Below are 12,357 nucleotides of genomic sequence, written 5' to 3'. Positions count from 1 at the left end.
CATGAAAAGATATACTTAAATATCTGCAGAAATGTGAGGGGTGTACTCACTTTTGTGATACACTGTAGGTGTTCTGTCAGTTTGATTTAAAATGGACAAAAAGCTATTTTTATCTGCTATTAAGTGTTTGTTAGCAAAGAGCTTATATGCATGTGTTATATTGTCCTATGAACTGCACTTTTGGAAAGAGTGGCAAGAAATGGTGTTATCTTGTATCTTATGTATGCATTATGAGCCCAAAGGCATGGTGCATGACCTCTAACCTTTAACCAACAGCATATCTGATCTACGAATACTCACCAATAACCAGACCAGTTTCCTTTATATCTAATCAAATGCTGAAAGAATAATGCATGCAGTAATGCTACATGATTTCCCTGTCATTATCTAATGCTAATGTATTGTTGACTTAAATATTAGTAAATGTATCTAATGCTAATCTGTTAACTAAAATATTAGTAAAAAAATATTTAATGCTAATCTATTGTTAACTAAAATATTAGTAAATGAATCTAATTCTAATCTAGTGGCAACTTACATATTAGTATATGCTATCTACCACTAATCTATTGTTTACTTACTTTTTAGTAATTGCTATCTAACGCTAATCTATTGTTTACTTACATATTAGTATAAGCTATCTAATGCTAATCTATTGGTTACTTAAATTTTAGTAAATGCTATATAATGTTAATCTGTTGGTAACTTACATATTAGTATATGCTATCTAACGCTGATCTATTGTTTACTTACATATTAGTATATGCTATCTAATGCTAATCTATTGGTTACTTACATTTTAGTAAATGCTATATAATGCTAATCTGTTGGTAACTTACATACGAGTAAATGTTATCTAATGCTAATCTAAACACAATCAGTCTGTATGTTTGCCTACAAACTTCATTTTCATGTCTACATTCATCTGTACTCACGTGTGTCTTTCTGTTAGAGCTTCTTTTTATTTCATCTGTTTACTTTTTTGTCATTTATTAAACATTAATTGTGAAGAAAATTGTAAGTATACCTGGAAGCAATGCCTGTCTATGTGTTTGCATGCATGTATGTTTGCTTATAATATTAAAATGGTTATAATTTAATTTATTTAATGATGGGGAAAATGGAGTTGGCCACAGTATGTCTGCATTGTCTGTCTGTTACTGGAACTTACACCCTTTCACGTCAGTGTCTCAAAGCAAAAAGAAACATACTAATCTAGCATTTTGACCCATCAATCTAAACAAGTGGACATTTTTTATCTAAAACCTGTTTTTCTTTTTTTCTTTCTTTACATTGTCAACTTTCTGCATTGGCAGAGCATCTTGGAATTGAAATTATGGGTATGGAACTATTATTTGTTTGACTCTTAGTTATAAGGTATATAGAAACACATCACAGTCACGTTTCTCTGGGCCATTAGAAAATAACTAGATTTATCTGTTAGAATTATCTCATTTTTTATGAAATGAAAAGGTGGAATTGTTCCAACAGATATAGTTTGAGGTTAAAATTACACTTGTAAATACATATTTTGATAAATAAATATGTATTTAATAAATTAAATTCATTACAATTTTTAACATTCCGTAACCTTTCAGGATTTAGAATTAGAAACATGTTACGACTTTGTAAAACCCCAAATCAGAAAAAGTTGGGACAGCATGGAAAATGCAAATAATAAAAAACACAGAGTTTCTTACATTTACTTTGACTTTTATTTGATTGCAGACAGAATGAACCTGAGATATTTCATGTTTTATCTGCTCAACTTCATTTAATTTATTAATAAACATCCATTCCTGCATTTCAGGTCTGCAACACATTCCAAAAAAAGTTGGGACAGTAAAGCATTTACCACTGTGTAATGTTTACTTTCCTTTTCACCACACTTAGAAGACGTTTTGGCACCGAGGATACCAAGTGATTTAGTGTTATATCAGCTATTGTTGAGTGGCGGTTCTTGATGCAGTTCCGTCTAAGGGATCAAAGATCACGGGTGTTCAGCTTAAGTTTGCGCCCTTGGCCTTTTATGCACTAAAATTCCTCTCGATTCTTTGAATCGTTTAATGATATTATGCACTGTAGAGGGAGAAATATGCAAATCCCTTCCAATCTTTCTTTGAGGTAATTGTGACATGTTCTTAAACATTTCAATAATTGATGTTTGTAAACATTTCACACATTTGTTGACAAACTGGAGATCCTCTGGCCATCTTTGCTCATTAAGCCTTCCCTGGATGCTGCTTTTGTACCAAACCATGATTACAATCACCTGTTGACATCACCTGTTTGGAATCACATTATTATTTAGTTTTTTCACCTCATTACTAGCCCTAAATTTTCCCCGTCCCAACTTTTTTGGAATGTGTTGCAGGCCTGAAATGCAGGAATGGAGGTATATTAACAAGTGAAATGAAGTTGAGCAGATAAAACATGAAATATCTTGGGTTCAAACTGTCTGCAATCAAATAAAAGTCAAAGTAAATGTAAGGAACACTGCATTTTTTTTTTTTTTGCATTTTCCATACTGTCCCAACTTTATCTGATTTGGGGTTGTAAATAAAATACAAATTACAAAGTATTTAAGTAGACTTTGGAGTATTATATTAATGCATGATGACATATGTAAAGTCTGAAACCAATTAAGACTTAATAGCCCTGATTTTTAGGTATTATTATAAGATTATAAGCAGGGTTGTGTTGCAGGACCAGCCATGATCTCTAATGAGATCACATTAGGACAGATGACGGTGAATTTAATCAATAAAACAAGCAAAACATTGTTTTGAGATTTATCTAACAAACCAAGAAAGCTTTATCTATCAAACCAAGTCATCACAATGACTGATTCAAAGATAATTCTTCACAATCAGAAGTACTTTAAGACAAATTGATCCAAAGCAAATCCTAGTGTTTATCATTAATGCATATCAAAGATACAATATCAGTTATACAGGTAGTTATATACAGTTATATAGTTTATGCTTTGCAAAAGATAATATTTAAAAACCCCAAGCATTTAAAGTTGCCTATGTCAGAAATGTAAGAAACTGAATATATGGAAAGGTAACATATTGCTGTTTGCTTAATTCTAACCACCTGTTTAAAAGATAGTGTGGCTACAGTGGCAGAATTGACTAGTTGTAATGGGTGTCTACATTACTTTTGGTCATGTAGCTTAAGGGTTAGTTTTCTCTCTGATCTGGAATATCTAATGTTAATCTGTTGTTAACTTACATATAAGTAAATGTTACCTAATGCTAACGTATTGTTAACTAAGATATTAGTAAATGGTATCTAATGTTAATCTATTGTTAACCTACATATTAATAAATGTTATTTAATGCTAATCTACTGCTAACGTACATAATAGTATATGTTATTTAATGCTAACACACTGTTAATTTACATATTAATTAATGGTATCTAATGCTAATCTATTGGTAACTTACATATTAGTCATTGTTATCTAAAACTAATCTATTTTAACTAAAATATTAGTAAATGTTATCTAATGCTAATCTTTTGGTAACTTACATATTAGTCATTGTTATCTAAAACTAATCTATTTTAACTAAAATATTAGTAAATGTTATCTAATGCTAAGCTACTGCTAACTAAAATATTAGTAAATGTTATCTAATGCTAAACTATTGTTAACCAAAATATTAGGTAATGTTATTTAGCAAATCTATTGTTAACTAAATTAGTGAATGTTATCTAATGCTAACGTACTGTTAACTATAGTATTAGTATGTGTTATCTAATGCTAATTTATTGTTGACTAAAATATTAGTAAGTGGTATTTAATGCTAATCTGTTGTTAACTTACATATTAATAAATTTTAACCAATGCTAATCTAATGTACTTAAATATTAGTAAATGGTATCTAATGCTAATCTATTGTTAATTTACATATTAATAAATGTTACCTATTAATAAATGTAATGCTACATATTAGCAAATGTTATCTAATGCTTATTTATTGTTAACTAAAATATTAGTAAATGTTACTTAACGGGAATCTGTTGGTAACTTACATATTAGTTGTCTAATGCTAATCTAATGTTTACTAAAATATTAGTAAATGTTATCTAATGCTAATCTATTGGTAACTTACATATTAGCAATTGTTATCCAATACTAATCTATTTTAACTAAATTATTAGTAAATGTTATCTAATGCTAAGCTACTGTTAACTAAAGTATTTTTTAAATGTTATCTAATGCTAATTTATTGTTGACTAAAATATTAGTGAATGTTTTTTTTATGCTAATCTGTTGTTAACTAAAATATTATTAAATGTTATCTAATGCCAATCTAATGTTTACTTAAATATTAGTAAATGGTATCTAATGCTAATCTATTGTTAACTTGCATATTGGTAAAGTAAATGCTATCTAATGCTAATCTATTGGTAACTTACATATTAGTAAATGCTATCTAATGCTGTTTAGGTTATATATAAAAAATGTAATGCTATATATTCCCAAAAGTTATCTACTGCTTATCCATTGTTAGGTACATGTTTGTAAAAGCACTTTTAGACACTCTTTACTGTCAGTTACAAGACTTGACCTGTCCACAATAGTAGGATATTGTAGTGAAAGAGTAGACGGTGGGCAAAAGTGCATTCGTACCCACTCATTATATTAGCAGTCTTCCTGAATATAGTTAAGTTTTCTTTCTGTGTGTTACTTGTTTCCTGTAACAAGCATGCAATGCAATATTAAATAAAGACTCTGCATTGATCTGAGCACCATGTTCCTCTCCCACACATTGTCTTACTCTTCTTATTACACACTTGTCCCCTCACTTTCCTGCTGTCTGGCCGTCACTTCCTTCTTCTCAGAGCTTTCGTACTCTTTCTTGTTCCCCTCTTCATGTTCTGTGTGTTCTCCTTTTGTCATTGTGCTCATTGTGTGCCCTGTAGGGCATTGGGTTAAAAGCCAGACCAAAATACGTCTTTGCGGCATCTTTGTGGAGGGTCTTCATAAAGCCACCATATTGCTTAGAAATGTTGCTTTGAAATGCAGCTTGGGGTCATTTAAAGAACATCATTTTGGCCATATAGAAAAATAACACAACTTATGTTTAGCTGCATTATTCTAGCTAATTTGTGTAATTCTGCTTAGTTTTATGAACAACCCTCTCCTAATGCCTCATAAGAATTGCTGTTTGTGTGTTTTTACCCTACTTTACAGGCATGTATTGTGAAAATTTTAGAAGCTTAAACTGCTTTATTTTCCATTTATCTTGCACTAATGATGTCTGTAGGCCAACACATTATTGCGACTGCAGGAAAGACATAGTCCTCAGTTTATGAAAGGCTCCCAGAGAAATATGCAATGTTATTGTTTTCTGGGTTTGGCAGATTTAGTACCATTATGCCAGAAGCCAAGAAATCTTAGCTGTTTTAGCATAATCAACATTATCTGAAAATCCGGCTTCGAGAACCTGCTATAGAGATTTAAAGCTGTATTTTCTAATGCTGTTGTTATGATGTCGACCTGAGGTCCCAATGTGTTCATAAAGAGATATCGGCCATAGATCAATGTCCAGTCAATGGTTTTGAAGTTTCTTGTCATTGTTAGCCCAGAATTCTTCATATAGAAATAGCTAAACTATTACTGAATTGCATTAACGTAGCACAAGCAGTTTAAAATGAATGGACAAAATTCTGTTTTAAGATGCCACTGAAATAGTCTCTATGTTTTTTTTCATTTGTTCAGAGGCAGAAGAACTGTACCAGAAGCGGGTACTGACAATAACAGGCATTTGTGTGGCTCTGCTGGTGGTTGGCATTGTATGTGTTATGGCATACTGCAAAACCAAGTAAGTCTATAGATGTGACTTTACCTCTAAACAAGGTTTTTTTTGTAATCCTGCATGTAATATGTTTTGAAAAATGCTTCTGAGGAGCTGAGGTGTACGTGTAAAACAGCAGGAATAATCTCTCTGCAGGAAACAGAGGCAGAGGATGCAAAGGCATCTTCACCAGAACATGTTTGTAGAGCAGCCCAATCGTATGCTTGCCAACGGACCCAACCACCCAGGGCCTGGTCCTGGTTCAGAGGAAATTCCAATGGTTGACGTGAGTTTTAGTCTTTTTATATTCATTTGATAAAAAATAGTTTCATTTATTGCAAAGTGTGTAACACTAAATAACATCAGGTGCTCATCCCGTAATAATAGTTCGCATGCACTTCAGTGTCCCTAACAATTTAAAATTAAATATAAAAACTTAACATTACAGCATTATATACATAATTATGTATGTATTTTTCCCTTATGCAGTCAATGCACACATGCACCTTATTTACTTGTAATAATCTCCATCACACAATTTTTTACTTGAAGTTTGTCAGTTTACTGTACTGTACATCTTCATTGCACACTTTGTCGGATGCTGTATTGTCTATGTCACTGTTGTATTGTACAGTATAATCTATGTTTATGTATAGTCTTCCTTTTTCTATTATTTAATTAGATGTAAATATGTTGACACCTGCACAAAGGAAAATTACTTGTACATCTGGTACTTGGCGAATAATAAAGATTCTAGCTGCGTCTGAAATCGCATACTTCCAAACTTAACAGTATGCGAAAGCAGTATGCGAGACCGGTTAGTATGTCCGAATACGTAGTATACATTAAAAAGTACGCGAAAAGTACCCGGATGACCCACTGCCTGAGTATGCAAACAATACACACTTACAGTCCGATAATCTATCCCATAATGCAACTGGAGCTGCGAAGTCGTTCGTAGCGAAGAAGAAAGATGGTGGAAAGCAAGTAAGACAAACATTAAACATGTTATGATTTAGTACAACCCTGAATAACGTTATCAGTAGCTTTGTTAATTAATTTTGTCCGATTTTAAAACTGTTATAACTGAGGCGATGAGACGTCATGCATCAAGTGACGTTGGTAACTGGTGGACGTAGCACGAATGAGGTTGCATGCATACTGCACACTTGTGTACTGAAAGAGCTTACTGCTTTACCGGCCGAGCAGTGCACACAGCCTCGAGTCTAGTACGTACTGTTTAAGTATGCGATTTCGGACGCAGCCTCTGATTCTGATTCTGATGTAAGTGCCATAATCCAACCCTATGCAGTCTACAACAGTAGAGTTTGAGCAATTATTAAGTCAACAATTATGACACATTTCTGTGAATTACAGTCACATGTACAATTCCTACATAAAACGCAAGTCACGATAAACATCTTGGCAATATGTGCATTGCTCTAAGAAAATTATGTTTGTATGTTTTAAAATTTTAGCTTATCTATTTATATTTTTTTCTTAATGACCCATATATTAAATGATGCATTTTTATGATGTGTTTTACTTTGTGTTTTGTAATGTAAAGCACGATCTATGTCTGTGTAAACTACATGTTGAATGTTGCATCTTCATGTATTACAGTATATCGCTAAGAATGCCCCAGCCACTGAGCGAGTAATAGGACACGGAACAGAGACATCAGGAAACTTTTCGGGAAGCCGAATGTCCTCAAGGTCCCACCATTCCTCTACCGCCACCCACGCTTCCAGTCACCGGTACTGAATCTTAGACTGTAGTAATCTATATGTATATTTAGGACATTTATCTGTACTTTTAAGACATTATCCATTTATACATATAGTAAAACCAGCAAGAATTGACACTTTATGACTGTCTATTATTTCATCTATCAGTAGTTTGTATAGCACTAATCAGTAAAAAAAAAATAAAGATGTTAAGTGTACATCATGGCTCAGTGGGTAGCACTGTTTCCTCACAGCAAGAGCGTCCTGGGTTCCAGGTGAAGCGGTCCGGGTCCTTTGTGTGTGGAGTTTGCATGTTCTTCCTGTGTCCACGTGGGTTCTGTCCAGGTTCTTCGTTTTTTTTCCCCACAGTCCAAAGACATGCAGTCAGGTTACCTGAAGCTACAAAATTGCCCTAGGTGTGAATGTGTGTGTGTGTGTTTGCCCTGTTATGGACTGGTGACCTGTCCACTGTGTTTCCCCCTTTTTGCCCAGGCAGTGAATGAATGAATAAGTGTAGGTGCTGCACGGTCTGCTCCATTGTAAGGATCACATATTCTTTTTAATACCCTTATATTTCATCACCTGCCCTTACAATTTTAAATGGTTGTTTCAGTACTTTTATTGTATTATCATACTGTGTAATTGTCACCTTATTCTTATCATTTACAAAGCTTCACTCAACAACACACAGAACTGTTGCTTCTACATCTTGAATCCAGCAGGCAGGAGGAGAGGACGTGGAGTATGGAGAGGTCAGACAGTATGAACTCGGACTGCCACTCAGGGGCGCTCTCCTCTTCAGTAGGTACCAGTAAATGCAGCAGTCCAGCGTGTATGGCTCGGCATGCAGCACACTGTGGCTATTCCGAGCCCTCACGGCGCCCCCTGCAGTACGGAGACTCCTACGACTCACTGCGGGACTCGCCTCACAGTGACAGGTGAAGAGAGCAGAGAATATGTACTACATGCTCACATTCATGCTCTTGTTCAAGCTTTAAATGTTAGTTTTCATGCTCACTGCTCTTACAGACACTGAGTAGTTTCAATTAATGTAAAATAATGTAAAATTATGTGACTTTCTCATCTTATTAACATACAAGTCTGAGGAACTACCACTAATAGAAATAGCTAACAGTCTAAGAACACTAAAAAGCTAAAGCTATGTTACAATAATTATGTCTTATTTAATAATAATAATAATACATTTTATTTATATAGCGCTTTTCAAGATACTCAAAGACGCTTTACATAAGACAAATAATCAAAACAAATACGTACATACACCATACAAATCATAGTACAAAATCAAAATAGTACATCAACATCAAGAATAATTAAGATAAAAACAAAGAGAGCAGCATAAGACAGTTCATTAAAAATTAGCTAAATTATGAGAGAGAACAACAAATATAGAACAATTTCTTAAAATTAGACAGAAACAGGACAGATTCACATGCAATCAGGAAACTGAAAACTTTACAAGTTTTAGGATCTAGGACTTCACATTTCTGTCGTGATCTAAGTATAAAAACTATTAAAAAGAATAGCAAAAATAAAAGCATTTATTTCGTGTTGTTACAAGTTAAATGCCATTTTGAATAGATGAGTTTTGAGAAGTGACTTGAATTTGGACAGGTCAGGACAATCTCGTAGGTGTTTGGGGAGAGCATTCCATAAAGATGGAGCAGCTATGGAAAAGGCCCTGTCACCCCAGGTCCGGTGCTTGGTCCTAGAGGGTATGGACAGTAGGTTAGCCTCAGAAGAGCGAAGGCTGCGGGAGGGAATGTGCTGATGGAGCAGGTCGGTGAGGTAGGATGGGGCCTGATTATGGAGAGCTTTGTGAGTGAATAGAAGAATTTTGAATCTGGATATGTATAGTACACGACTTAAAATAGTGTTCAACCAAGTTTGTACTTATTCTTTTCAGTGGCGTATTAATATGGAATAATGTGAGGTGGTCATAGGTGTGCGTATATCAGGGATTATACAACCAACGGCTTCGAACGCGGCTCAGCCAATAAGATTTTAGGACCGGAACTATCCGTTTTATAATAATGTACATAGTTTGAACAATCCGATTATTTAAAAGACAGATTTCATATTAAAGTGTACACAAGTGAAACAGCTGCCCGTAACAACAATAACCACTTTTTAATGTATTAAAAAATATAATAAATACAAATACAGTGTTACCTTGTACCTCAATGTCCCCTAAACTCAAAATCTTTGAATCTCAACGCCCTTTGTTGAGAAATTTGTACCCTTAAACTCAATGTGTGCAACTGCTGCTTTGTTCAGCGCTCGGCTTGACCGGTGCGTTAAACGTCATGCGAACATGAGACGAATCTGCATTTGTGTGGACTAATCATCAAATTTACTCTGAAAGCTCCACATGTATCTGTGTTCAGCTGGACTTTCCTCCTGTTTCACTTTTAAACTTGTGTTACAGCTCGGGGGTTCTGAGAAATTGTGAGAATCAGCTTTTCCAAGAGAGTCTAAAATGCTTATCATTAAAAAAATAATGTTACTTAATGTATTAAAAGAATGACATAAAAACACTAAACCTCTCTTTATTATTACTGCTTATTTGTTCTGTCCACTAATTAAGAAGCATAAGGAAACAGAGCCGGGGAGAGAATGCGGATTAGAGTGTGTCCCTCGGTACACAGAGCTGATCTGCAGCTGATCCCGTCTGGTGTAGGTGACAAAATGCATACGGCTGCTGCCTACATGTCGGAGGGGGCATGAGTTAGCTTCGTCCTCCTCAATCGGAGCCGGGGCGCATTAGTGGAGAGGAAGCATGATGTAATTGGGCAATTGGACGAACTAAAAAGGGGAGAAAATGCATTAAAAAAATATTTAAAAAAAGCTGAAACTAGACATATGCACACACTACATACACCTCATAAAACACCTCATAATAAGCAAGGTCAGCTTCCCGCTTTAAGCTTCTGGCTGTGGACAGTTTTGTGGCATAGACAGCGCTTAAACTTTCATCACTCGGAAACGACTATAATTCGTTTTCTAGTTTTATTACTCTAATTCAGCCTACCCAAACAAAAGTGGCACAAATCTGAAAAAAACCAAACATTTTTAGTCCACATCAAATTAGGTGGGACTAATAATAACATTTATATAATGTTAGATTAATACTAAAAGTTCTATTGCATACGATATGCATGATTTTTGAAAATGCAACTAAATAGTGGTAGCTCAGTGGTCAAGCCTCACCATCGCCAAATTGCCACTGTTGGGCTCCTGAGCAAGGCCCCTAACCCTCAGTTGCTCAAACTGTATTCAGTGATTCAGTCACTTTGGATAAAAGCGTCCGCTAAATGCTGCAAATGTAAAACTGAATTTCTATTAGTAATTTAGAATTTTTCGAATTAGTTTTGTATATAAAATTCTTTCTTTCTTCTCCTTAGGTACGTGTCGGCACTCACCACCCCGGCCCGTCTGTCTCCAGTGGACTTCCACTCCACCTCACTGCCCCAACAGGTGCCTACCTTTCAGATAACGACTCCCAACACCAGTCATGCCCTCTCCCTCCCGCCGGCCGTGGGCTCGTACTCACCCGGCGACGAGCAGCCGCTTTTGCGCCGGCCACGGCGTTCCCGAAACCCGTACCACGGCGAGGGTACAGGCTCGCTTCCATCCAGCCCGTACCGGCTCGTGGATGACGAGGACTACGAAACCACCCAGGAGTACATGTCGTCCCGGGAGCGGCCCAAAAAGGGTGGAAGTGGGCGGCGCTGGCACAGGAGGTCGCGTGTAAACGGACACCTTTCCCGAGGGGAGCCTAGAGACTACAGCTCCCAAAGCTGCTTATCGGACAGCGAGTGGGAGGAAGAGGATGAGTGTGGGGAGCTGGGGCACGGCGAAAGCACGCCTTTCCTGAGCATGCAAAACATGAGCATAAACACCGAGCCGGCCACCATATACCGGCCGAACGACACGCGGACGTACAGCAGCACGGCGCGCGGCGCGTCACGTTCAAACACACATGCAAACAAACTGTCGCACTCGCGGTCCAAACCAGACAATGCACCCCTTTAAAAACAGTGACAAGGACAGTTAACATATCTAGGAGAGAGAGAGAAAAACAGTGATATGCTATAGACCTGCACCTATAAGAAATATTTTTTATTTTATATAACAGACAGATATTCTAAACAAAGGAAATATTTATTTTCATTTCAGCAAAAATTGTCTACTAGCTAGCAGCAAAGACTTTTTTATAGTGGGAAAACTATTTATATGTAATTTTCGTTCTTTGGTTTACAGCATTAAGAAGAAAAATCACGTGCCAATTTTTTCACAACTTAGAAATAGAATAATATTGTGGTGCCTTTTGCTGTATGCCGACGAGGGAGGTTCCGTTGAGTTTTTGTAGCTTTTCTTAAATGGACTCCTGGGTTTTATATAGACATGTTTTTTTTGTCTGGTTTTCTTTCGGTTGGTTCAGGATCTCCCCATTTGAACTGTGAGCTAATTATGACATCATGCAATATGGAAATCACTTTTATTTATGTACGTATTTGTTTACATGCAGGGGTTCATACTCATATGTACATGGTGGACACACTGTTTCCTGTGTAAAAGTGGAAATAGGGTGTCTATGCATAGGGTTGGGCAAATATGGAATACGAAAAAGCATTCAGAATACAAAATACTGTCATTAGTCAGTGGTTAATCATTGGCTGACTAGCTTTGATTAGCCCTAAAAATAGTAAACTCACACTGTGTTTTATTTGAACAAGACGTTAGGGTTAAATAATCTATCTTGTTGAATGTGGAGGCATGTGAACAGTATCTTGAAC

The 12,357-nt window shown here is 35.8% G+C and overlaps 1 protein-coding gene across 1 annotated transcript in view; it reads left to right on the top strand.

The window, feature by feature from the left end:
- Window positions 1-11,639, top strand: part of nrg2b (neuregulin 2b) — a 103,463-nt gene extending 91,824 nt beyond the window's left edge. Inside the window, exons 6-11 of the mRNA XM_062999947.1 lie at window positions 1,317-1,340; window positions 5,735-5,837; window positions 5,967-6,096; window positions 7,434-7,567; window positions 8,260-8,475; window positions 10,963-11,639. Of these exons, the coding sequence (XP_062856017.1) occupies window positions 1,317-1,340; window positions 5,735-5,837; window positions 5,967-6,096; window positions 7,434-7,567; window positions 8,260-8,475; window positions 10,963-11,593 (1,238 nt within the window). The 3' untranslated portion in view covers window positions 11,594-11,639. The remainder of the gene's footprint in view (window positions 1-1,316; window positions 1,341-5,734; window positions 5,838-5,966; window positions 6,097-7,433; window positions 7,568-8,259; window positions 8,476-10,962) is intronic.
- The last annotated feature ends 718 nt before the right edge of the window (window positions 11,640-12,357 follow it).

Source organism: Trichomycterus rosablanca, chromosome 8 (assembly GCF_030014385.1).
Source record: "Trichomycterus rosablanca isolate fTriRos1 chromosome 8, fTriRos1.hap1, whole genome shotgun sequence".
Classification (NCBI taxonomy): Eukaryota; Metazoa; Chordata; class Actinopteri; order Siluriformes; family Trichomycteridae; genus Trichomycterus; species Trichomycterus rosablanca.
This window is presented reverse-complemented; position numbering and strand designations above follow the sequence as displayed.